Raw genomic sequence first — 26,216 nt, 5'->3', positions numbered from 1 at the left:
CCCCTCACGCAGCCCGGTGCCCCCCGCCCTGATCAAAGATGGCGGCCCCGCCCCCCACTCCCCTCGCCCTCTTTGCCCTCACCCAACATGGCGGCCCCGCCCGGCTCCCATTGGGCGGCGTGCGCGACGCCGGGGCGGCCATGTTGAGTGCGGCCGCATCCCGCCGTGCCGCGCGGGCGGCGCTGCCGGAAGCGGGCGCGGGGCCGTTGTTGACAACATGGCGGCCGCGGGCGCCGCCGCGGGAGGAAGAGGCGGAGGGAGCGGCGGCGGCGGGCGGGCGCAGCGGCCTCATTCATAGGACCCGGCGCGCTGCCTTCCCTCCCTCCCGCCTTCCCCCGCCCCGGCGGCCGCCTCGCCCCCTCCCCGGCGCGATGTCCTTCTTCAGGCGGAAAGGCAGAGGGGCGGCGGCGGGCGGGCGGCCGCCGGGCTCGTCCCCCGCGCGGCTGCCGGGCCCCAGCCCTGCCCCGCCGGGCATCGCCGCCGGGCCCCGCCAGGACGCGCGGGCCCCGAGGAGCGGCCTCCCCGCCAATGACGGTCAGTGTCAGTCCTCCCGCGGGGCTGGGGGGGCTCGGGGGGCCGGGCGGGGTCGGGGGTCTCTCCGGGCAGCGGCAGCGATTCCCGGCTGCGGCTCCCGGCGGCTCCGGACCGTGCCCGGGGCGGGAGGGGGCTGTAGCACCTCCCACGCGCCCTGCAGGGTTTGAGCCTCTGAGCCTTTTACAGATAATTTTTTTCACAGCGCTGACATACCCGGCTTTGTAAAAATAAGAATGTATAGGTAGCAGCTGCTGAAAATCTCAGTGAAAAAGGGACCTCATCGCACTGAGCCCTCCGTGAAAGCCAAAGGAGTCATTGGCAGTGTATTCTGTAATAGATTTGTTAGGGAGCACAAGCTGGGAAATATTTCAGGGCTCCTGAAATATTTATAATACTCCGGCAGCTCAAGTAGGGGCAGTTGAAGTGTTCTCTGGGAGTGCTGGGAGCGTTCTGAAGGCACTTTGTGCCCGTGCTGCAGGCAGGGCGCTGCGCTCTCCACCCGCCCTATTGTGGTTTGGGTGGTTTTTGTTGAAAGTGGCATCTTTTAGGAAGGGCCCCTTGGGAAAGTTCTGTTTCCTCGTGATGCTGTAGCTGGAGCAATGCAACCTTCTGATGCAGCTCTGTCCTTTCTGGGTTACTGAACCCAAAATGCACGTCCTGGGAGGCAGGAATGTGGTACCTAGGGTGATGTTGATGCTCTTGGCTCACTCATCCTCTGGGTCTTGCTCAGCCAAAGCAGCAGCACTGAAAATGTCACTCTTTGGGGAGATTAGTGCAGTCATTGTGGGAGAAATGGGTCTAAATTTCTGTTCTTACTAACAGATCTGGAGACTCTGGAAGCCACTGAGGGCTTTGCAAGTGCCATAATCCCTTTTGGGGTGTTTATATACAAATGTTGGGCTGCAGAATCAAACTTTGATAGTGGTTATAAACTCTTCAAAAAGAGCTCCTGCTGCTTCATTGAGGATTGTGGAGCTGAAGTTCCATCCTGCTGTGGGATCACAGGGACAAGGTCGGCTTGGGTGGAAACTTTCTCAGGGAGAAAGCCATGAAAGGTCTGATTATCTGAGAAGTGTAATTGAGGATCTGTGCTCCTTTGATTAAAGGATCTTTGGTCAGAGAGGCAAATCAGCACTAAATGCCCCAGAGAGACGCTGGGAAGGAGAGGAGAAAAGCAACCTTTCATCTGGGCTGTGCATAAAAAGCTCTATGTGGTGTGATCTCTGTTTTTAGATTTGGCTTTTAGAGAAGATTTGAACTGAAGCTGTGAGGAAAGCAGCACATTAAGGCTTAGGATAAAACTCTGGCCACGTGCAGTCCAAAATCCAGCAAACACCAGTGTTCCTGGGCTGAGCTTAAGAGGATATTGCAGCGGGTAAAAATTAAAACTCATTTTAAATTAAGCCACAGCAAGGATCATAAAGCAACTGACCTGTAGAAAAACCAAAACCGAGAGTGAAGTGTTTTTATAGCTGGGGCCTTAAAATAAAGGTCTGGCAGTCTGAGGGTGGATGATGGGTTAAGAAATCAAAGTATAACAGGTGAGCTGGGCGCTTGAGGGCAGGTTATGAAACTGCTGCCGGTGGAACAGCTCATCCCTGGGGACATCTTGGGAATAACTTTGAGTCCCACAACCCGGCTGACCTCAGCAGGTTCTCGTCATTTTTTTTTGTGCACTGTTGACACACTGTGAACACTTCTCGAGTTTGTTCAGAGCATTTCAAGATATGAATTAAAACTCTGGAGCATCACATGCTGCTTTGGCACCCTTAGGAATGGGATTGGCCACTGGAAATCTCACCCTCAGTCCCCGTTCTGTGGTTCCTTCTGGTTTCACACAGGCACCACACAGCATCCGCTTTTTGGGGGAAGTGAAAGTGAATTCATGCACTGAAACTTCTCTCTCTAAAATTTGGGCTGGTGCTGGATCAGAGCTGGTTTTTGTCCCCTGCTGTTACTGATGTCACTTGGTCGTGCTCAGAGCTGCTGGGAACACAAGCAGCCTGTGTGGAAAGGGCTGGGACACGAGCCTGGAGTTCGTATTTCCAGTTGTAAGTAGGTATTTAGGGAGGAACTGAGTAGCTTGGAAAGAAGGAACAGAGGTATTTAAACTGAAAATAGGCTTATGGAGGGCTCTGGTGTGAAAGCCAGGAATTACTGCTGATAGCTAGGAACCGGTTTGATGAAATATTGGAGTGATTTGGGGAAGGTGAGAGTTGGCAGAGGTTGCTTGGTTCAGTTCCTCGGCGATTCCTCTCCTGTCCATCAGCTCCAGTTATATAAAGGCTGGTTACTCTCCCTGCTCACGGCTGCGTCGGGCTGCAGGTCAGTGTGGAAAGAATCCTCCTCTTCTAACAGACACTTAAACCCCTCTGTCACAGAATCTGCTCCCTGGCAGCTGAAATTTTCGGGCAATTTGCAGCCCTGCAGCGTTTGTGCTCGCAGGGGAGGCTGGATGGAGGCAGCGCTGCAGCCACCGGGCCAGGGCAATTATGTAACCGGAGACCGGAGTTCCCCTTTGAAATATTTAACATCCTCAGGTCGGGATAGGAAGGCTTTGGGTGGGTTTTTTTTGTGATGTAAATGTGGGATTGTGGTGAGCTGTGCCTTGTGGTTACCCTTAGGAAGGGCTCCACGGTCGGTGCTCAGGGATGACCTATTTGTAGTAATAATCCTGGCCTGGAGCTGCCTCCCTGGTTGGGGATCACATTCTCCAATATCACCCCTGCATTTGTTTCTCTGCCATCCTGTTTATGTGCTGCTTGGGCTTCTTTATTTTTGTTTTGAACAGATCTCCTCCTTCACTTCCTTTAGGAGCTTCCTTTAAAAAATAGTAGTATTTTTTAAAAAAATAAATCCCCGAAGCACTTTTCCATCACAACTTTTTACAGTGTTATCTCCCCATCAGTTGCTCACCCGGGGTTTGATGATGATTAAGCAAGACTGTTTGTGAGAGAATTAACTCTTTGCAGGGAGTTTCCAGAGCATTCTGTGGTATCCATGATGTGCATGGGAGCAGCTCCATGGAGCCAGAGCCAGCCCACATCTCCTCAGTGTTGGGTGCTCTGCTGCTCTTCCTGTACCACAAGTGAGATCTTGTTTTTAGGTGATTTTTTGGTTCACAGAGAGCACTTGCCAGTGCTCTACACTTCAGACACACCTTTCCCGCTCTGCCCACTTTGTGCTGTTTATTAAAGTCACCCTGAATGGAGCTTTAATCCATAAACATCTTCCTCCATGGAAATTTAACAGACTGTATGTTATGAAACTTAATTAATGGATGACAAGGTTTTGCTTTTGAAAGTAAGTCAACAGAAAAAGCTTTGAAAGCCTCTGTCAGTTACTGGATGTGCAATTTAAATGAGAAATCACTTTTAACAAAATTATAGTTTCCATCTGCCTCTGATACTTGCTGATGTTGGGAATTCTGTGTCCATTCTCAGGTAAATGCCATTAGTGACCCAAAATAGCATTAACATTTTCCCTTGTATTTTACAGTGAAAGGCAAAGAACAAGAAAAGACCACAGATGTGAAAACAATTAAAAGTAAGATCAAACTTTTGTCTGTAAATTCAGATCTCTGCCATCATCCACCATTTTTATCTTACCCAACAGGATCATTTCCTTATTCCTGAGTACAGATCTGACCTGTGCATCGAACCCAACACAAACCCAGAACTTAATTCTGTTTCTGGGTATTTATAGTAACTAATCTTTCCTCCTCATCTTGCTGAATCTGTAGGTGCAGAAGGTTATTAAGTTATGTCAGGCATGAGCTTTAATTCAAAGTGATCAGGCAATCCGGTCACCTTGCATGTAGTGGTTGTTCCTTATCCACAATAAATTGCTCCTGAAGTTTCTTGCTCAGGTGCAGTGTCCTTTGGAGTTTGGAAAGTGCAGCTTCACTGTGTCTGATTTGCAGAAGGAGCTGCAGATTTAACTTTGATGGGGCTGATGATTCAAATCCTGAACAAGCCATTCTGCTGCTCTGTGTGGTGCAGAGGTTTTGCTGCTGAATCTCTTAGGAGAGGAGGAAAAATCTTGGTGGAAAAGAGATTTATAAACTGTAGGAAAACAAGTTTCCTTATCCTGTCAGGTTTTCTTGCAGTACTGAAAGGAGAGGAGGTAAATGCCAGAATCTGATCTGTTACTTTTATACCCTCAGACAAAATCCTGTTTCTCTACTTGGTAATGTGTTATCTGCACATCAAGAGAAAATTACAGGCTTTTTTCACCTTGGTGGTCTGTCTTTCAAGTCAAATGCAGGAAACAGTGAGTTGCATCCATTTCATAGCCACACCTCACCTTTCAGTGCAACTACCAGTATGGTGACCCTGAAAATAAAAATAAACTTGAAAACTTATAGTCTTGCACATTGTGAGCTGCTGCAGCAGAGGCCACCTTTGTTTGACCCTTAGAGAGAGAAGAACATTTTTTCTCAAATGTCCATAATATAAAATAAGGTTAAATCTAATTGACAAAAGCTTGTAGCATTATGAGAAGTGTGTCTCTGGTTCTACACAAGTAGCCTCCACCGAATTTTCCCACTGCTGGCATCCCCCGGCCTTGGAAAAAAGGTATTTTCTCCATTTTTGCTGGTATGAAATACCCAGAGGCTTTCTAAGAAGCAGCAAGTGGTGTCTTGATGTCCAATCCTGCAGCTGCACAAACACTGGGCAATAATTTAAATGTTTCCATTGCTCCTGAGGTGTCTGTGCTGTGACATCTGAGTGTGAAATTGTCAACTGCTGTGATAGAATTGGGAATAAAAATAAAATGATGCAGCATGGAAGTCATGAAGTCCGACTTGCCTGACACCTTGATGGAACACATCCCTGGGAGGTGCTGAGATAATCAGCTCATCTGATGTGCTTTATTTTTGAGTCAGAGGTGTAAGATGTCCCTGTGTGACATTCTCATCTAACACAGCTTCCTGAGAGCTTTTGGAATCTGCTGTGAGCATATTTGGGTTTTTTTTCAGCTTTGTCATCAATTAACAATTAGCAGAATTTTGTGTGAGGAGGTTCTTATTTGTTCTTTTTGAGCACCAGTAGCCACTCGTATCCTGAAACAGCCAGAGGGGGTTAAAGTTTATAACCTGAGTTTCATCAGAGGTATTTCCTTATTGCTTTTTTTTTCCTCTTGCAACCAAGCAGAACCAACAAAAATATTTTTGAGAAATAACTTTTATTAAACCTCACAGGTAGGTTTGTAGTTCAGGATTTTTTAACACATTTTAGCTTTCATAAAGGCATGGGAATAAATTGGCAGGAGCATTGGAACTAAACTAAATTGCTGACAATTTAGAGTCAGAGTGTAAAGTTGTTACAGAAGTGGTTATCAAGGAAGCAGGAAGACTCAGGAATATTTCACATGTAAACTTAGACGTGGCATCTCTTGATTTGCTGCTGAATAAGGAAAATAGAGGTGGGTTGGAGTGAGTTTATTCTTGCAATAATAAAACTTGTCTTAATCAAAGATGACACACAGTGATATGGTGAGGTTTTAATAAGACTGACTCTTGCAAACTCCCTGGTGTATTTTGGAGTGCTTAGCATCAGGAAATGTTTAGAAGAGATCTTGGGGTCCTTGTGCTTTAACAATTCCTGTCTCGATTGCAGCTCCAGTCCCTGTACATTCCCCTCAGAGAAGCACTAGGAATCATGCCTTGCTGGAGGCTGCAGGACCAAGCCATGTGGCCATCAATGCCATCTCTGCCAACATGGACTCCTTCTCCAGCAGCCGCACAGCTGCCCTCAAGAAGCAGCCGAGTCACATGGAAGCTGCTCACTTTGGAGACTTAGGTAAGGCTGTAATGATTGTTTTTATTTTATTCTGTGTATTCCTGGTGCACTCACCATCCTTTGGTTTTCAGCTAAACAAATAGGTAATAAAAGTGTGGCTGCTGGAGGGTTAACCTGGGAGGGTTTTGAAGAGAACAGACAATTCCTTTGCTTTGTCATTATGTTGGAATTGCCTCTTCACTGTTGCATTACAGGAGACTTTTGTATCCAACCCCCACGTCTGTGGGTACAATACGGACTCACTCCCTTTCGCGTTTTCCTTTAGGCAGATCGTGTCTGAACTACCAGGCTCAAGAGACCAAATCAAGCCTTTCCAAGACCCTTGAACAAGTCCTGCAGGACAGTGTAGCCCTCCCTTACTTCATCCAGTTCATGGAGCTGCGCAGGATGGAGCACCTGGTGAAATTCTGGTTAGAGGCCGAGAGCTTCCACTCCACCACCTGGTCCCGCATCCGCGCTCACAGCCTCAACACGGTGAAGCAGAGCTCCCTGGCAGAGCCCGTGTCCCCCTCCAAACAGCAGGAATTGGCCTCCTCTCCTCCTGCTGGGTGGCTGGAGGAGAGGCTGGAGGGCTCTGGGGTCCAGCCTGACAGAACTGCCAGCGGCCAGAACCACGTGGGGCTGCCAGGCCGGGGTGGCCGCGGCTCTGGGGCTCTGACGCTGAGGAAAACAGACACGGGGACTCCCTCTCTTCCAGCTGATCAGCAAGAATCTTCCAAGCTTTCAGTATCAAATAGAAACAGCCCCTCCTCTGCACTAAAGGACTTGTCAGGAAAACTCATGAAAAGTAAGTGCTGTGTGTTTCCTTTTGGTTGAAAAGGTGGGAAATGGGAAAGGTTTGTGTGCAGTTTTCAGGTTCTAAGCCAGCCTGATGTGATGTTGCAAGGAAGAGAGTTTTATGTATCACTGATGTTAACTGGCTACTGGTCAGTTTGAGCTATGTATTGTTTGACTTGTTTAAAAATAAAAAAAGCTGCTGAAGAGACTTCAAAATCATTGTGTACTCAATGAGCTTAGGTTGCTTCTGTTCTTCCATGTGTAATCATAAGAAATTAAGTGAATGTTGCTATGTCCAGTTCTTCTCTCACCCATCCCATCCAACCCCACCTTAAAAGAATTGCAGAAAGTTTGGATGGTGGGGCTGAGAACTGATAATTAACTTGCCATGGAAGGTAAATATCCTGTATTACATAAAATGACATAAGTAGTGGTTGCAAGAGACTTGTGGAGATTTCTGTGTGGAATGTACTGTTTTTGTTCTTGGATTTATTTGATAGAGTTCCTCCCCTTGTAACTGATTTGTTGTCATTTGGATTCCACCTCTTCAGAGGCTGCTGGAAGTAAGAATGAAATTAAAATATTTCCTTTTGGTAGTGAGCTACATGCACAGTAACATGTTTCTCTACTTTGTATCTACTCAGTCCTCCCTCATTTGTGCAAGTCTGCAGGCAAAAAGGAAACACTTCTTTCTTCATATTGGTTCCTTTTGTTTGCCCAACTGTTTCCTCGTGTTGCATCCCTTTCTCTTGCTGTTTGTCTTTCTCATGTAGTCATTTATCATGTGCCTCCACAATAGATAACCTCAGCCCCTAAGTCACTTAAACAAGGAAAATGATGTTTTAGTCATCAAAGCACCTCTGCTTTCTGATGTCTTAAAAGAATTTGAAAACACAGGGTCCTTCTTGAGAAACCTGAAAAACATTTGAGTGTAATTTTTTTTCTCTCTTCCAGAGCAGAGTCCCAAGTCTCACAAGATGATGTGTAGAGAACACAAGTTGTTTGAGGCATCTCATTTTAAGAGTTTTTTTCCTTAGTAATTCCTATATAATGCAAGTGATTTCTCTGTGATGAGAACTAAAAAATAGGACTTTCACTTGCCTGAAAGGTGTTGCTTGTGGGACTGTGGTGTGCAGCTGAGGAAGTGCGTTCTGCCTTGTGTGGTGGTAGGGAAAATTTGGAGCTCTGTTGTTTTATTCCTTCTTGGTCCATGCTGGGTTTGTTGTGACCTGGCTGGAGATCACAGAGTCCCTGCAGCTGGTCAGGAGCAGAATATGAATATCCTGCAGTGGAAACATCACTGAGGATTAGACACCTGCTTTTCTGAAGAGCAAACATTTGTTACTCACTCCTACCAAGGAATTCCAAGTTTGATTCTGTGTTTCTTCCCCGCAGGTATAGAACGAGATGCAGTTAGTACTTTTACCAAATATATTTCTCCAGATGCTGCTAAACCAATCCCTATTACAGAAGCAATGAGAAATGACATAGTTGGTAAGAATGAATTCACTGCTTCCTCATTTCAGAGCTGCTCTGTCCCCATAAAAATGTCTCTAACACGTCACACACTTGTATTTGTCTTTATTTTTATGAATTTTAAAGGCAGCTATAAAAAGATAGATTACAAGTATTAGTGGATCTGACCTTCAGCAGAGCTGTGAATATCCTCATATTTTTTTTTAATTTTTTTTTAAATTAGAGAAAGATATTTTGTTTAAATTAAGGAAAGAATTCTTGGTGATTATGAAGGAGATCCAGATATGAGTCTCAATCAAATACTTTAGCCATGTTATTATTTTCTGGCCAGCTTTGAAAGCTCTTTGCTCAGTCAGAACCAGCTGATTGTGGTGGGTTTGAACTGCAATTTTTCATTAACTAGTCCTTGCTCGTGCCTTTCAGCTCCATCAGCCAAACCCATGTTAAAATTAACCTGGTCTTTCTTTGCAGCAAAGATCTGTGGGGAGGATGGCCAAGTGGATCCCAACTGCTTTGTTACAGCACAGTCCATAGTGTTCAGTGCAATGGAACAAGAGTGAGTTGAAGCAATGTTTTGGGTTCTTGTGTCTCTTGCCCTAAAGGTTCTTTTAAAAATGTTTATGCAGACATAACCATATCAGCATTTTTCTGTGCTGTCTTCTGTACTTGAAACTGCTCAGATCCCCTCCTCCAAATCCATTCTTGCTGAACTTGGCTGTTCACACTGTTGTCTTCTTTATCTCTTTCTTGTGCCATTTACAAACCTGCCCTGGTTCTTGCTTGTTCTGCCTTTATCCAACCAAAAGTATCAGAGTTCTGGGCAAGAGCTGATTGGTTCTGAGGGTGCCTTGGGTGCTGCTGACCCTGATAACTGACTGTCCCTGTCTCTGTGCAGGCACTTTAGTGAGTTTCTGCGGAGTCACCATTTCTGTAAATACCAGATCGAGGTGCTGACCAGTGGGACTGTGTATCTGGCTGACATTCTGTTCTGTGAGTCAGCCCTGTTCTACTTCTCTGAGGTGAGTGTCAATGTTTGGGTTTGCTTTTAGATCCCTTTCTAGCAAATGTAAAAAAAATTTGTTCATTCCTTGGTGGCTTTAGGTTGGATATTGGGGAGGAATTGTTCCCTGTGAGGGTGGGGAGGCCCTGGCACAGGGTGCCCAGAGAAGCTGTGGCTGCCCCTGAATCCCTGGAAGTGTCCAAGGCCAGGTTGGATGGGGCTTGGAGCAACCTGAGATAGTGGAAGGTGTCCCTTCCCATGGCAGGAGGCTGGAAGTGGATCATTTTTAAGGTTCCATTCCACTCAAAGAATTCTGTAATTCTATGATTCTAAATATAATAAAATACACCCAAGGTGTATTTTTTCTAAGAGAAAATGCATTGAACTTTTTCCTGCCCCCACAGAGAACTAATTCAAATGTTCAGACATGTCCATTGTGTTGTGGAATGACTGTTTGTGATTTCCTCTCCAGTCAGTGAGTGCTTCTCAGAATCTCTTTGCTTTGTAGAAGCTTTGGCTTTATCATCTTGATCTTCACATTGTAGTGAGTGTAAAAGCCTGAAGTGTTATTACAGATAACAAATCATAACCAGTGCTATATGGAGAGGGCACCTTTAGTGATGTGATAGGTTAAATAAAAGATTTCACAGTTTCAGATTCCTGCATCTTTAAGGACTCAGCTCTTGACATACTTGTCCTGAGAGTCTGACAAGCTGATGTAGTTTGAAACTGCATTTTGGGAAGCTGAGACAATGTGCTGAGCTCAGTGTAAGCTAAATGTAGCATGAAAGTGGTGTTTCCTGTCCTAGGATGAGACAAATAGTTTTTTGGAAACTAAGTGTGAAAATAAGTACAGAAAAGAAATGTCAGAAGTTCTCTTTTTTTTTTTTTTTTTTTTTTTTTTTTTTTTTTTTTTTTTTTTTTTTTTTTTCCATCAAATTGAATCTGTCTGAAACAGAAATTCAAAATACTGTGTCTTGGTAACAGTTTTGCATGGCCTATGTTTCTTGTTCTAAATGGGAAGAAAGAAGTTAAAAAAAATTATTAAAAGTTTCTTGCTAAAACTTCTTTAATCTCCTCTTTTTCTGATTTCCCTTCCAGTACATGGAGAAGGAAGATGCAGTTAATGTATTGCAGTTCTGGTTGGCAGCAGATAACTTCCAGTCTCAGCTTGCTGCCAAAAAAGGCCAGTATGATGGGCAAGAAGCACAGAACGATGCCATGATTTTGTATGACAAGTGAGGGAGTTCAACAATCCTTTGTCTCTGTACTTGTGGCTTTGTGTTGTGCTGTGCAAAAGGGACTTCTCTGCACTCTTGTGCTGTTCTGCTGAGGTGCATTTATCAAGGTGGCTTTTGATGTGTCTGCACACGTGAACTTTTTAAATTTTTTGATACACATGAGGAGAAATCCTTACAAAGATTCCATTCTTAAACGTAATTCAGGATTTTCAGGGCCTGATTACTTGAGTTTGTTTGGATGGGAAATAACAAAGCTGATGGGTTGGCATTTGAAAATGGAAGATACACTTGAAAATGAAAGATACATTTGAAAATAGATCTGCTAGTAGGCTCAAAATCTGCTATTTAAGCCTAATGGCACATAAAGCACTGCAGAAAACCTTGATGTTCAGATACTGTTATCCACATGAAGGAGCCTGTACAAACTGTTCTCACACATAATAAAAGCCAACTAGTGCTTGTTCTTAGTATTGTGAAATATTTCCTTTTTTTAAGGAAGCAATCAGATCCTTTTTAATACCAGACTTTTAGGAGAGGAACTTTCTTCTTGTATTTTGTGCTTCACTTTAGCAATAAGACAGTTGGGAGGGAGACAGCACAACTGCTTCCAGGAAGTGTTTGTTCTTAAGGTTAAGTGTGAGGCTCTACCACAACCTGAGTTATTACTCAGGCAGGAAATAATAATTGGAGAGGAAGCAAATGCTTCACTCAGAAGTTCATCAATCATTCCCCCATCCTTAAACTCCGTTTGCAAGGATGTGAAGAGTAGAGCCAATGCTGCTTTTGAGTTCTGGGTGTTTCCTGCTCCATCCCTGTTTTCCATTCCCTGTTTTTGATCTGTGTTTCAGGGCAGGGCTCTCAGAACCATTTCTGGGGGGCTGGGGCTGGATGTCTCACCTGTGGTCATTGGGGGCCAGGTGTGTGCAGGTTTTTGCAGTGTCTGGGGCACAGGTGGGCACAGAGCACCTCCAGAGGTTTGCAAATCCTGTTTGTGTTGTTTCCTTGCCCTGCCCCAGGTACTTCTCCCTGCAGGCCACGCATCCTCTGGGGTTTGATGACTCTGTGAGGCTGGAGATCGAATCCAACATCTGCAGGGAGGGGGGGCCTCTCCCCAACTGCTTCACCACTCCCTTAAGGCAGGCCTGGACAACCATGGAGACGGTGAGATCCTTCTTCAGGGTGGGGTTCACACCTAGTGAAGGTGATGTGGAGGTTCCATAGTGTGCCCCTGATTTGTCCTGTTCCTTCACTGACTTCCTGTTTACCTGGATAATAGAACAGCTTCAGGAAAATCTGCCAGACTCTTTTTTTCCCCAGGCTGATTTGAAGATACCACCCACTGGCTGCTGTTAATGCTCTGTGAAATGTTTGTCTCGGGTGATTATTGCAGTTTAATGGAAGTAACAGAATTTCCTCCCATATGAATTGCTATCAACAGCTTATTTTATATCTTTAGAAAATTTTCCTTCCTCTTAGTAGGAGTTGTTTGCAAGTCTAATACAAGTGCTGTGGTTAATAATGTAACTCTGGGATACCCAGATACCAGAAATAAATTATTTGATTCTGAAGCTGCAGAGAATTGTGAACAGTGAAGCAGAATAACTATAAAGCCTGTTGCCTGTCAAGCTTAAGTTTCTAGAGGGGAATAAAAACCCCCTGAACTTCAGTTCCAGTTACTGGGGGATTTGATTAATAGGCAGTTTGGTTTATTCATTTTGCAGTAAGATTAATACTTAAAGCAGTGCAGTTGCTAATCCACAATAATTCCATGCATGGATGCTTTCACTTGTGTTCCATATACACAAGGACTGAAATGTTTGTGTGCTCTTCTCTAACCATGCAGACCAGCCTTGATTAAAGAGGACTTCTTCTGTCTCTCAGGTTTTCCTACCTGGTTTCTTGTCCAGCAACCTTTACTACAAATACTTGAATGACCTCATCCATTCAGTCCGAGGAGATGAATTCCCAGGAGGGAACATTGCACTGAGTATTCATGGCCCTGGTAGCTCTCCTGACAGTGATTCCATAGGGAGCACGGATGGCTCTGCCTCCCAGGTACCAATTGGGGGTTTCTCTGTCAATATCCAAGTTTTTACCCTGTAGGAAACAGCATTCCACTTTCATTTAAAACCTGTGTCGTGTTAGGATGTGTTTAATCTACCTGCAGTTCAGTTCTGTCAGAAATGTCTCTGCTATTTGTTGTACCCAAAGCCTTGTGCTGCTGTTATTTCTTTACATCAGTGATGTCTTTATTAAGCTGCTGCTATTACTGAAGACTTTTTCATTATGCCGTAATATTTAAGAATGCTTGTTATTAGAAATAACATTATTTTGTCAATACCATAGTTACAACTTCAGGTGAAAATCGACATTTGTGAATACTGTATCAAATTTAAATATAAACATGCAAGCTTTGTGTGCTCAGTTTTTTTAAAGTGCCAGATCTTCTGTCCTGAAGAGTAAATTATTTTCAGGGCTGGAGGCATCAATCTGCTCAAACACAGAGCAGATTCTGGCTAACTTCTAACCAGGGCAGCTTGGAAACTGCAAGCCCAGCTGAGAGCAGAAGAACCAAGCAAGAGCTGCTTTTTTTGAACTCTGCAGGGCTACCCTGAGCTTCAAATCCAGTATCCACACCAATGTTAGTCATGTCCTGGCTTTCCAGCAACTTGGAAGCTGTACTACCTGCTTGTACTATTTTTAAACCTCCTAATTTACAAGGAGGGAATATTCCTCCCCTAGCTGTGAAGTGGGGAATAAAATCTGTGTTCTTGAAGCCTCCTGCTGCTTGATCCTCTGAGCAGGAGGAACTGCTGGTAATTGGCTGGGCAATTTAGGAAATGAGGTGCTCCTTTCTGTGGCGTGCATTCCTACTTGTCTGAATAGGAGAATCTCTGGGTCTCTGCATATTTTTGCATAAAGAACAGCAGGAAAGGAGCTGCCATTGGTGTTCCTGTTCCATGCTGAGGCAATAAAAGATCACTGTGTGTTGTGCCCTCCCTGCTGTTGCTCTGATGTTTCCTTGGCTTTTTTTTCCCATAATCTTATATAAATACTCCAGGCCAGAAGATAAATGTTTGTTCTCTGTGCATGGGGGAGGCATCTGTGTTTGGGAATTGCTTACCAAGAGCAGGAGAGGGACGTTCCAGACTCACAACAAATGATTTGCCAGCACACATGGATCTGTTGAGCTGATAATGCTCAGGCAGCAGCGTGTGCTGACCTGGGCTTTGTGTCTTTGGCTCTGTCCACAGAACTTTATCATCCTCTGCTAAAAACAATGTCCTATGAGCTGGGAATTCAAGGCTGTGTAGACACACTAATTCTTTTATACTCTTGCTTAGAGACTTGATGCAGTTTTATCTGTGTTAAAAGCACTAAAATTGCAGTTTTGTTAAGAAGCTGGCAGTTGTCTGCATTGGGCACTAATACTTAGAATTTTTATTTGTAGTCCAATATCAAAAAGGCTAATGTTAAAATCCTGAAGAATTTTGATGAAGCAATAATTGTAGATGCTGCAAGTCTGGATCCAGAATCTTTGTATCAACGAACATATGCAGGGTAAGGTTCATTTCCATGTATTGTTTCCTTTCTGGTTACATGTTTCACCTCTGTTTCATTTTTGCTGTGTCCTCCTGCATGGAGAGTAGGCCTAAATGCAAGATCTTAGGCCATATCTTAATATTTGACACTAAATTTATTTCAATAGTGTGATTTAACACCCAGTGAATGTTTCTCTGACCAAAATGACAGCCAGGAAAATATTTCTAATTGGTTTTTCTCTTCCTCTTAGTTATTGTTCCTCTTTGATTCCAAAATATAGCCAAGTATATAGTCAAATACTGCTTTCCATAATGCCAAAGTTCTTTCGATCACCCACATGGTTCTTCACTCCTCTCCTCAGGAAGATGACATTTGGAAGAGTCAGTGACCTGGGGCAGTTCATCAGAGAATCTGAACCAGAGCCTGATGTCAAAAAATCAAAAGGTTTGCTTTGCTCTTTCTTTCCATTTCTGTAAACATTTGCAGAGCTGCTCTCTTCCCTGCTGGAGTTAAGATAGGCAAAGTGTTTGACTCTTTCCAGATCTGTTTTAAGCCAAATAGAGGTGATGTGGGGGATTGGCCTGTGCTGAGGCAAAACCCATCTCTGGCCCAGTTTCCTATACAAATTCTGCTTTTCTGGTCCAGCTGGACTCTGAGGAGCATGAGCAGCCTGTGGGAGTTTTGGAGCTGTCAAGGGAACCTGGCAGGGATGGAGGTGTCAGCAGCTGAGCTGGTGATCAAACCTGCAAAGCTTTGGTCTTGAGATGCAGAAGAGCTGCAGCTCTCCACATGCTTCCCACCAGGCTGGGACCTGCTGCTGGTGCTGCTTTTCAGCTCTGGGAAAGGCTCAGTGTCCAAATGGCTCCAGGCAGTCCCTTGTCTTTCCTGCCACTGCTCCATGTCCTGAATGCCAGCAGAGCAAACCCTTCAGAAGGGTGACAGGAATCAGCTTTGTGCCTCACTTTGCTGACATACCTTGCTTGCTGTTTTTGTCTCAACCAGGGTCCATGTTTTCACAAGCAATGAAGAAATGGGTTCAAGGAAATACAGATGAGGTGTGTCCCATTTCATGTTCTTCTTGTGACTTTACACTTCAGAGAAATAAAGTATTGATGTTCTTAATCCTGGCTGTTATCTCTGAGTATCTTTTTGCTGCAGCAAGAACAGGGAGGCTCTGTGTGCTAAATATAATTTGATTGCATGTATGTGTGAAATTAGTTTGCTCTTTGCCAGTGCTTGCTGGTTGAACTAATTAAGTGTGTGCTTGCAGTCAGGGTTTTTCTTATTGTGGTTTTATAGATCTATAAGTAGGGGTGGAAGTGCTGTTTGATTTTTATGGTGAAGTGACCACTGCACATGGATTCCAGGATGCATTTTTTTCCCCTCTTAGGGGTTTGGACAAATCCCCAAGAGATAAATCTAAACTCTCCACTCTATTGGAAAATTGCATCAAGCCTTAAGTACAATAACTGAAGTTAACACTGTGGTTGGAAGCCAGGTGCATTTCCATCAAGGGAGGATATGTTCGTACAGGTTATGGAGTTGTGAACATTACCCTGACTCCAAGGCTGTGCTGAGAGCACTTTGGTTTTTTTTCTTGTAAGAACCTGAAGCAATCTGTGTTTTGGGCTGTGTTTTTCAGGCTCAAGAAGAGATGGCTTGGAGGATAGCAAAGATGATTGTCAACGACGTCATGCAGCAGGCGCAGTGTGAGCAGCCTTTGGAGGTCACCAAGGTAGGGGGTGGAGAGGCTTCTGTCTTCATCTGGCTCCAGCCAGACTGTGGGAGGAGCAGAGCTCTCACTTGCCTTCCTCCTGTGGCTGAAACCTACGCTGGTAAATGTTCAAACCAGCAGAGTATGAGAGGAAGAAACAAAGGTTGGAAGTGTTTCAGCCTACGTGTGATGTAGGAATTTCTTAACAGATGCTTGGTGGTTCTCCTGTGCAAACATTAAACTTAGTTTGAGTCTACAAACTGCCTAATTAGTTAAAAGGGTGATCTGTGCTGCAGGATGAAGTGTAATTCCTTAATTGAGCTCACATTTGCTGTGTTCTCTTAGTCAGTAGTGGTATTTCTGCATGAAGTGTCAGTAGAACTCAACAGCAGTGAATTTGTCTCTTTGAGTGCACTCATTTACACAGTTCTGTCTCCAGACTTTAAAAAGACACAGTAACCCTGTCCATAGGTTTGTGTATTGTTGCTCAGTGGCTGTGTTGTTGTACAGCCCATGCATTCTCTGTCTAAAAAACCCCAGTTCTGAGGTAGCAAATGGATTTTGTGAAATATCAGTGACAGCAGGTTACCATGTTAATGTCTGGTACTTCTGACTTTCAGGCACACGAGTTTCTAAAATTTAACTTGCATTATGTTCAGTTATTGAAGGTAAACATGTGCCAAAGCCCAGTTGTTTGATCCAAATGGGTGGATCCATAGTTTCACTGTGTGTTTTCTTTCTAATAGAGCAGTAACATTTAAGTGACTTGTATAATGATTTCACTTAATAGCTTGGCTGCAAATGATACAATTCCAGTCTGCCTGGATGAAAAGGTCACTCAGCACAGTATTTAGAAATCTCAAATGGCTGCAGATGCTCTGGATTCAATTAAGCAAGTAATCAAAAGGTTGAGTGTGTTTGGATTAGGTTTGGTGCTTTTTTCTCCTCCAAATTCAAACAAACCTGGCTTCAACATTTTTAAACACAAAATGTCTTTCTATTGAACAATTACCTTGTATGTTTTAGGGTAAAATGAACTGTTTTTCCCTTTTCCAGCTATGATTTTAGAAACTGCAGGACAGGAAATCTGGTTTTCCACTTTAAGAACGAGTGAACTTTCCCTATTGGTGGATTCTTTAACACAGCCAATAAAAACAAAGCACTGTTACTCCAACGGGCAGAATCTCCCTCATTTCCAAGGAAGGATGAAAAAGAAGTAATCCTGGACCTCCACTGTAGAGAGTGAAGAAACACTTTTCCCTGGTGTATGTGGCAGTCACAGTAATGATGGTTCTGAGATGAAGATGCAGTTTACAAATGCGTCACTGAGAAACTGTGATCGACTCCACAAGCGCTTGACCCTGTCTCAAAAAAAAGACTTTTAAGCAAAATATCTGGAATGGGACACCTAGGCCACAACAGAGGGGAAGGTTTTGCTGTAGTTTCTAGTTCTACTTCTTGTAATTTTTAAACACAGAATTGGAAGGGCTGTGGGGCGAATCCACTGGCAGTGAATGGCCTGGAAAGTTCTAAGTTTAATTTTCCGTTACTTGAAATAGAGGCGTATTCAACTGTAAGATAAATGTATTTTACTTCATAACTGCATTAACTTTGAAGGCAGTGTAGAAAGGTCAGGAACTCCTCCTTGTCGAGCTCCTACACCTGCACACACACACACACACACACACCTCCCCTGCTTCCACCACAGAGCAGATCCAAGGCTGAGTGGATCCAAGGTTGGATCCTGCAGGCTGCTCCACTTCCTGTCCTCACCATCCCACGAGCAAGGAAAAAAGAAATTGCTGCCACTCTCCATCGCTTGTCGTCCTCCACCCATCTAATTCCAGATGTTTGGTTTACAAAGGAAAACGATTTTTAATGACCTCTGGCCTTCCCCCTGACACTGTCAACACTTACCATGTTACACAGCACCTCTCTTTTTTTTTTTTTCCCCAGCAAATCGATTTTGCAGGGTAGCAGAAGTACTCAGTGTCTCACTGTTGTGTTACTGCTGCATTTTTAGTATACGACACTTTTATTTGGGGTCTTTTTTTTTTTTAACTCTAATGATTGCTTTTTTCCTCAGACTTGTGCAAAGAAATCACTATGCGAAGAACTCAAATCATTTCCAATGTTCAGAATATCTTGATTGACTAGAAAGTGTTATTCTGTTGCAATATTTGATTGTATAGAGACACACTGTATTGTTATGGAAAAGCAAAAAAGGCTGTGTATAGGTTTTTGGTACTATGTACCACCTCTTATTTCTCTCATACCCAAGCATTCATGTACTTAAAACATACTATATTTAATTGTGTTTTGATTTAAAAATATATAAATATTAAAATTTGTGTCACTTTTCTGTTTTCGTGGGGCTTGAAGTTGCATGGGATTTTTTTTTTTTTATGTGAGTTTTAGGGGTAATTTTGCCCACGTTTCTTAATGGATTATGTTAATGGCAGTGAATAAGGTTAATTCTTATTAAATAGTAAATAAGATGTTCAATCACAGGACACGGCAGAAGTTGGGCTGGGAAAGGTATAAAGGGGCAGGAGTTGGTCCTAAGGTATTGAACTAAACTCTTGCCTATTTTAGTGCACCCCTACCTCAGTTTCCCCCCTGGGCAGGATCCCGACTAATCCTGGGTGTGTTCAGGGATTACAAGTCCCCGATTTGGGTATGGGTATTGCTCAGGGCTGTGTTTCTTTAAACTGTGGTCCGGATCTTGAGTCGTTTTGGGCTCAAACCCCTGAGGTTTTAGAGCCGCAGTGCCCTCCCCACGGGAGTTGTCCCTGCGCGGCCTCGAACCCGCGGCCCCAGGGCCGAGCTCCGCGCTGACCGCCGGCCGCCAGGGGGCAGCAGCGCCGCGCTCGGGCGCTCCCGCCGCTTCCGGCCCACGTGGGGGGCGCGCGCACATGGCCGCGGTGAGCGGGACCGGGACCGGGATGGGGATGGCGGGGAGCGGGACTGGGACAGGCAGCACATGGAAGCTGCGGGGCTGGGAGTGTTGCGGTCTTCTCGCCCTCCCCTGGGGCTCCCCCGCGCGGCTCCTGCTCTAGGTGTTTCTCCCTCCCACGGCCCCTACGCGGGGTTCCCCTGTAGAGGTTCCGTCTCCCCGGGCGGGTGTCGCTGCTGGGGCGGAGCGCTGTGCCCGCTGCCCCGTGGGATCCCCGGTGCTGAGCCCGCTGTCCCGCAGAACATGTCGCCGGAAGAGGAGGATGTGCAGCGGCTCCTGATCCAGTTCCGCGATGAGGCAGGGGAGTGCCTGGGCTCCCCCTTCGACGTGCCGGTCACCATCACTCCGGACAAGCTGCAGCTGGTCTGCAACGCCCTCCTACAGAAGGTGAAGCCCCACCCGAACTCCCCGGCACCCGCACCCCGACCCGGAGCTGCTCCTCGCTACCTCACCTGCCCTTTCTCCCGCAGGATGAGCCGGTGCCTCTGGCCTTCTTCGTCCACGATGCCGAGATCGTGGCGTCGCTGGAGAAGACCCTGGCAGGGCAGAGCGTGGAGACAGAGAAGGTCCTGGAGATCATCTACCAGCCGCAGGCGGTGTTCAGGGTGCGGGCGGTGACGCGCTGCACCAGCTCCCTGGAGGGACACACCGAGGCCGTCATCTCCGTGGCTTTCAGCCCCACGGGAAAGTACGAGGGTCTGGCTGCAGGCAGAGATCAGGGTACTGCTGTCCCATCCTGGGGACACTGTGCTGAGCTGTTCCTCCTCTCCCAGGTACCTGGCGAGCGGCTCTGGAGACACCACTGTTCGCTTCTGGGACCTCAGCACAGAAACACCCCAGTTCACAGCTAAAGGTGGGTGCTGGGGTGTGCCAGGAGGGCACCTTGTGACCCTCTCCCTCATGGACCCCCTTGGGGGGACAAGCAGAGCAGACCCTGTTGCTGTTTGAGCCGTCCAGGCTGGGGAAGGAGTGGCTCTCTTTGGCAAAGTGAAAAAAGAAGGGCTGGCCAGGAGGAACAGAGGGTGGCTTCCTGCTGGGACACCAGGGACAGTCACAGCTCTCCACTCACACCCACTCGTGCTCTCTCTGCCAGGTCACCGGCACTGGGTGCTCAGCATTGCTTGGTCTCCTGATGGCAAGAAACTGGCCTCGGGCTGCAAGAACAGCCAGGTACATGTGGGCTCCATCAGCATGAGGCTGGGGGGGAATTAGGGGTGAAGGCTTGTCTCTTCAGGGGTGTGTCCCATTGTTTTGAGCAGGATTCCCATTCTCCAGAGGAGCTTTGTGTGTGGATGTGTCACAGTATTGCAGGAAGCATCTCTGTGCCAGGCAGTGCCCTGGCATTGTCACCTTGGCATTGTCACTGTGCCAGGCAGTGCCCTGGCATTGTCACCTTGGCATTGTCACTGTGCCAGGCAGTGCTCTGGCATCAAACCCCTGAAGTTTTAGGACCAGAGCTCTTGCTGCTGAGTCCTGCTGAGTGTTGTGGCAGGTGCTTTTCACTTCATACAGGAAAGAGTCCAGGCTCTGGATGTGGTTGTTGGCAGGCAGCTCCATCACGAGGGAGGTGTCTGGAGTGAGGACAGGTCAGGGCTGCTGTTAGTGTGACACAGCCATGCAGCAGCAGCCTGGCCACAGTGTTCTCACACAGACATGGCCAAATTCCCTCTTGCAGGAACATGAAAGGAGTTCAGCCCCCACTGTGGGGCAAGATTTGTGTGCTTGAAGAGTAGAAATGCCTGGGGAAGCAGGAGTGTGTGGTTAAATGGGCTGCTATGGGACAGTTGCTTTCTCTGACCTTTGAATGGTCTGGGAGCAATGACAGCACTCACAGAGCTGCCAAAGTTGTGATGCCAATCCCAAGGAAATGTCCTTGGCTAGGGTGGTTCAGCCATGGTTTGGTGCTGGTCTGCCTTTAATTGAACCCAGAGAGCTGCTTGTCCTCCTTTTCCCTATTTTTCTCAGGTTCTTAAGTAGGAGATGACTAATGCCTTGGCTCTTAAGATGAACATTTATGTAGAGAGAGAATCAACAAGAGAAAACCAGCATGTGTCCCACCCACAGCATCCGATAATCAGCAGCGTTTAGCTGGATGTGGCTTTCACTGTGCTCTGCAAACACTCACTGAGTCTCTGGCACAGAGTGGATTTTTGGGGACCTGTATCTTTTTGGAGTTGAGTCAGATAATTTTGTAGCAGCAGCAATGTAGGCAGACCAGAGGGCAGTTGGGTCTCATTCTTTTGACTGTCAGCTGATTGCTGCAGGGATTTGGAAAGGCATCCAGCCACCTTCCCCTGCTGCTGCTGCCTGCAAGTGCAAACACGATCCCAAGGACACCTCTGCTTTCTAAATGGAGCTCCAGCGTCTGTGGGATTCACATGATGTCTGTGGCCTGACGCGACCCTCGTGCTTCTTCTCTTGGACAGATCTTTCTCTGGGACCCGGCCACGGGCAGCCAGATCGGCCGGGTGCTCTCTGGCCACTCCAAATGGATCACATGTCTGTGCTGGGAACCGCTCCACATGTAAGTCAAGGGGCCAGCTCAGCCCTTCCCCTTTGCTCCTATGGAAAAGAGCAGCCTGGCCTGAAGGGCATTGCTCCTGTTTGCCTTTCTCCTGTTATAGGAAAAAGGCCGTGTAGAACAGCTCTCAAGGTGAGCTGTGAAAATTGTCTGCAGCTGGGAGCCAGGAGTCCCAGCTGCTGCTCACAGTCCCTGTGGGTTGCTGGGGAATCACTGCCAGGCTGTGTCTCTTTTCCCCTGGGAAAAAGACACACCTGCCTGTGGAAAACACTGCTTTTGTGGTGCTGGACAAACACTGATGTGCTGCTCCAGCAATGCTGAGGTGGGAGCAGGGAAGCCTGGTGGTGTCCAAGGGCAGAGCACTCCTTCCTGCTCTCCTGATCCTGCTGGCCTCTGTCATCCCGTTTGTTTATCATGAGGGATGATTAACTGTACAATCCCCTTATCCCTTTTACCAGCTAAAGCTCCCTCTGGGAGAGGTGGGTGGAGGGGGGACAGTTGTAGCCATTAATCCAAGATGTTACAGAAATAAATAAAAAAGAAAGGAGAAGGGGCCCTTCAGAGCAGAGCCCTGCAAATTGAATTTGCCAGTAGGAAGCTCCAGCTATTTGCAGACAATTAACTGGATTAGCCAAAAAATGATTGTAAAGGGAATGAGGAAATGAGAGGAGAGACATGACCCTGCCAGGGCTGCAGTTCTCTTTCTTCAGCCAGTTCCAGTGCAATGGGAGGGGCTGTGCTCTTCCTCACTGCTGGTGCCACCATGCAGAGTGGTAAAGATGTGCAAAGGATAGAGGGTTGTGGCTGCTTTGTCCTTGCTGGGTTGTGGCCAGCTGCTTCCAGATGTGTTTAATTTGCCCCCTGAGCCACAATGGATGTGGATGGACATTGCTCTTCTCAGCCCTGTCAACTCAAAGCACTCTGTCCACAGGCTGGAGATGAAGCATGGCAGAGGCAGGGGAACATCCAACACATTTCCAGTGCCATGGATCTGTGCTCCCTGTGTGAGGCTGATCCCCTGCCCAGGGCTCTCTCCAGCCTGTGCCCAGGGAAGGTGCCAGTTTGTGGTGACCTTGTTAGCCAGTGGGTTAAGGCTGTGGAAACAAGGTCATTGCCAAGCTGCCAGGTTTACCCTGGATCAATTTGTCCAAAGTGCAGCCCAGCAGTTGGTTTGGAGGAAGCATTTGTCTGCCTTTCCCCTGCCTTGTGCGACCTTGTTCTCAGTAGTGCTCAGTGCTCTGCCTGTCTTGCCTCTCTCTGATCTTAAGCTAAAAGAAAGTTGCATTTTATTGCCTGCTGGACCCTTGAATCCTCTGGGGCTGGTGGGGAGGGAGCTCAGGGGAGCTGCACAAATGGATTTGATTTGATCTCTTTGCCCAGAAACCCAGAGTGTCGTTACCTGGCCAGTGCCTCCAAGGACGGCAGCGTCCGCATCTGGGACACGCTGATGGGCAGGTGTGACAAAATCCTCACAAGCCACACGCAGTCAGTGACCTGTGTGAAGTGGGGGGGCGATGGCTTGCTCTACTCCTCCTCCCAGGACAGGACCATCAAAGTCTGGAGGAGCCAGGATGTAAGTGAGGGACTGCCCTTGGGCTGCTGGCAAAGAGGGCTGGGCACACTTTGGGGTTGCTTTGTCTGTTCTTCCTGGCACCGCTTGTGCCCTGAAAAACAGAGCTGCTGTATCTTGACCTGTTGCTTGGCACCTTTTGCCAAGGGTGTGTGATGTTTCCATCCTTAAGAGCATTAAATGGGGCTAAAAGCTCGAAACATCCTTGGAGCAACCTGAGCTGATGGGTGTTGTGCAAGGGAAACTGATTCCTGAAGCTCAACAGTGTTGTGTCTTCCCTGCTTAGCCTGCCTGCAGCTGGGGACAAGCAGGTTTGGGAAGTTTGGGGTTGATGCCTGGTGGGTCTGGTGGGTGCTGTGCAGCCTGGCTGTGTGCTGTCCCTGCCTGAGGGTGGCTCTGTCCCCAGGGTGTCCTGTGCCGCACGCTGCAGGGCCACGCTCACTGGGTGAACACCATGGCCCTGAGCACTGACTACGTTCTCCGCACCGGCGCCTTCGAGCCGGCCGAGGCCACCATCAACCCTCAAGATGTCAGAGGCTCCTGTGAGTGCAGCACACACCTTGGAGGCTGGGGGAGGACTGGTCGTGCTAGGAGTCAAGGTTTTTCTTGCCCATGCCAGGGTGGAGCAGTCTGGTGGATTGGGAGGTCACTCTGGTTTTTCGGGGCTTTTGGTCCCAAATTGCCTTTGGCAAATTGAGCGCTCACATACGCTCCTGTGGAACCTGCAGAGCCAAGATTGGAATTGGCATGACAAGGATACAAAGTTTCTTTTCATCCAAGGATTGCCAATCTCTCACCCTCCTTTTTGCTTTTTCAGTGTCAGAACTGAAAGACAGAGCACTGCAGAGGTACAACCAAGTCCGGGTAAGTCCCTTTTGTCCCTGCTGCCACTTCTAACACTGTCACTGGTGTGACTTCTAACAACCCAACACTGGTGTGCTTCCAAGCTCTCCACACCTGGTTTGTACAAAACTTGGGCACTTTCATTCCTTTTTCAGGGCCCGGAACCAGAAAGGCTCGTCTCAGGGTCAGATGATTTCACCCTGTTTCTTTGGAGACCAGCAGAAGACAAGAAGCCACTGGAGAGAATGACAGGCCACCAGGCATTGATTAACCAAGTCCTCTTCTCCCCAGACACTCGGATAATAGCTAGTGCTTCCTTTGACAAGTCCATAAAGCTCTGGGATGGCAGGACAGGAAAGTGAGTTGGTTTGTTCTGTTAGAGGTGGTGCTGGTATGGAGTCTGTGTGTAATGCTCAGGGCACACAGGGCTGGGCCCCAGTTCATTGCCAGCAGCTCCCTGCTGTGTTCAGCATCTCTGTAGCCTCAACTCATACAAAGTCACTCTGCTGCCTCTGCCTTTTTCTGCCCTTAGGAAGTCTCTTATCTGTCTTGTGTCAGGCTGTCTATGCTTGGCTCTGTGTGTGCAGCAGCCCCACTGTGACTCAGCCACAGCACTGCCTGGCACCTGTGTGCACACCCTGTTGCTGCAGGGTCAGTTCTGCGGGGCAGACACAGCTGTGGTGGGATGGGATGTTCCACTCCACTGATCTCCTGAAGATGTGTGTGTTGGGAACTGGAGACTGACCCAGTTTAAACAGCTCTTGTGCCAGAGAACAGCTTGTTCTGGATGATGCAAATTCTTGTAGTTACAAGTAGTGCTGTTGGTATTTGGATGCCCCTGTAATCCAGCTTTTAACTTTCAGCTGCAGTACTGGTAAGCTCTTGGAGGCAGCAGTCTTCCTTCACAAACCAACCTTAATGCTCATCAGCTTGGCTTTCATGTCAATTTTAAAGGTCTTCTAAATCTGGGCTGCTCAGCCAGAGAGGGAAGGACACACCTGTGCAGTGAGGCTGAATTGTTGCCCACTGGATAAGGGCTTCTTGGCAGAGGGGGCGAGTTGAAGAGGCATCATCTAGAAGGTTCTGAGCCCACTCGGGAGGGTTTTTGGATAGACTCTATCTAGCAACTGACTGCCTGGGGTGTGCTGGGCATCCTGTGGCTGTGGTGGTGGAGAAGAAACATGAAGGCAAGGGCAAGTTTAGAACAAAACCTGCTGCTCTAAGGGCCTGTCCTTGTCCCCAGGTACCTGACATCGCTGAGGGGCCACGTCTCGGCCGTGTACCAGATCGCCTGGTCAGCCGACAGCCGCTTGCTGGTGAGCGGCAGCAGCGACAGCACCCTCAAGGTCTGGGATGCCAAAACAAGGAAACTGGCCATTGATCTGCCTGGCCACGCTGATGAGGTGAGCTGCCTGGTGGAGCTGAGGTGTTTGGGAGACAGGAGTGACCCCTCCTGCCAGCAGAGGTGACTGATTTCCATCACTCCAGGTGTATGCAGTGGATTGGAGCCCGGATGGACAGAGGGTAGCGAGCGGAGGGAAGGACAAGTGTTTGCGGATGTGAGTAACCTGTTTGTCCATGAGGATGTTGTAGCTACTCTACGAGTCACTCAGAGCCACAGTGCCCCTGAAGAGACCTGGGTAGTTGGGGCATGATCTCCCTGCAGAGAGCACAGCACTGGGTCAAACTCCAGCTTGGAGACCTGACCTCTCTCTCAGGTCAGGAACTGTTGCTGGGAGATAACTAGAAAGCAGAGCCCCTCCAGCCGAGCAGTCAGGATGAAATTTGACTCAGATATTTTGACTCCTGGAGAGGGGAAGAAACAGTTGCACCAGCTGGTCAGGTCTTCCTTTCTGACCTTCTTCCCTCTGCCAGCTATGCAGACAAATTCCTGGGAGCTGGTTGCCATTTAACTGTGGCTGGTGACCCCAGGTCCCTGTGGTGCTGCTCTTGTCTGGTGCCCCACCACAGGGACACAGCAGCTCTTTCCCTTTTCCAGATGGCGCCGATAGGAACAGTGACATGGAGCTGCTGGTCCTGCCCTCAGCACAGTCCTGGGAGATCTCCAAGGTGATGGATGAAGAGATTGATCCGAACGCGGCTCCGTGTTCCCGTTGGCAACTCTCCCTCGTGGACTCTTTCCTTATATTTATTTAAGGAAATTTTAATTTTAGTTCTTATTAAGAGCTGTGCATTGCAGGATGATTTCCTCTGAACATCACAGGAGGGATATCTCA

At 47.2% G+C, this 26,216-nt stretch overlaps 2 protein-coding genes across 3 annotated transcripts; both read left to right on the top strand.

The window, feature by feature from the left end:
- Positions 1-371: 371 nt before the first annotated feature.
- Positions 372-18,427, top strand: AKAP10 (A-kinase anchoring protein 10; the record flags this gene model as incomplete). Of its 2 annotated transcripts, XM_083874951.1 has the most annotated exons (15): positions 372-534; positions 4,033-4,080; positions 6,156-6,338; positions 6,604-7,125; positions 8,511-8,609; positions 9,063-9,147; positions 9,487-9,610; positions 10,693-10,829; positions 11,849-11,993; positions 12,714-12,887; positions 14,284-14,393; positions 14,737-14,819; positions 15,378-15,430; positions 16,018-16,110; positions 17,146-18,427. In XM_083874951.1, the coding sequence occupies 15 exons, from the start codon at positions 372-374 to the stop codon at positions 17,149-17,151; spliced, it is 2,025 nt and encodes a 674-aa protein (XP_083731077.1). In that variant the 3' UTR covers positions 17,152-18,427. The 2 variants fall into 2 exon arrangements, with proteins under 2 accessions (XP_083731077.1, XP_083731076.1); XM_083874950.1 differs by lacking the exon at positions 17,146-18,427 and having other exon boundaries at positions 16,018-17,134.
- Positions 18,428-18,976: 549 nt separating this feature from the next.
- NLE1 (notchless homolog 1) lies at positions 18,977-26,216 on the top strand. Its single transcript, XM_083875428.1, has 13 exons — positions 18,977-19,013; positions 19,286-19,432; positions 19,516-19,733; positions 19,819-19,898; positions 20,139-20,215; positions 21,472-21,569; positions 22,947-23,139; positions 23,543-23,678; positions 23,954-24,000; positions 24,135-24,337; positions 25,223-25,382; positions 25,468-25,538; positions 25,979-26,216. Exons 1-13 carry the CDS (start codon positions 19,005-19,007, stop codon positions 25,989-25,991), a joined length of 1,452 nt encoding a protein of 483 aa, XP_083731554.1. The 5' UTR covers positions 18,977-19,004; the 3' UTR covers positions 25,992-26,216.

The sequence above is a fragment of the Zosterops lateralis genome, assembly GCF_965231275.1.
Source record: "Zosterops lateralis genome assembly, chromosome: 19".
NCBI classification, from domain to species: domain Eukaryota; kingdom Metazoa; phylum Chordata; class Aves; order Passeriformes; family Zosteropidae; genus Zosterops; species Zosterops lateralis.
The sequence above is the reverse complement of the archived record's forward strand: the minus strand, read 5'-3'. Positions and strand labels throughout refer to the sequence as shown.

Coding starts and splice junctions, on each gene's coding strand:
- NLE1 (XM_083875428.1), top strand. Junction 21,570..22,946: donor TGCTGGGAACCGCTCCACAT/GTAAGTCAAGGG, acceptor CTCTTTGCCCAG/AAACCCAGAGTGTCGTTACC. Junction 23,679..23,953: donor TCAAGATGTCAGAGGCTCCT/GTGAGTGCAGCA, acceptor TTGCTTTTTCAG/TGTCAGAACTGAAAGACAGA.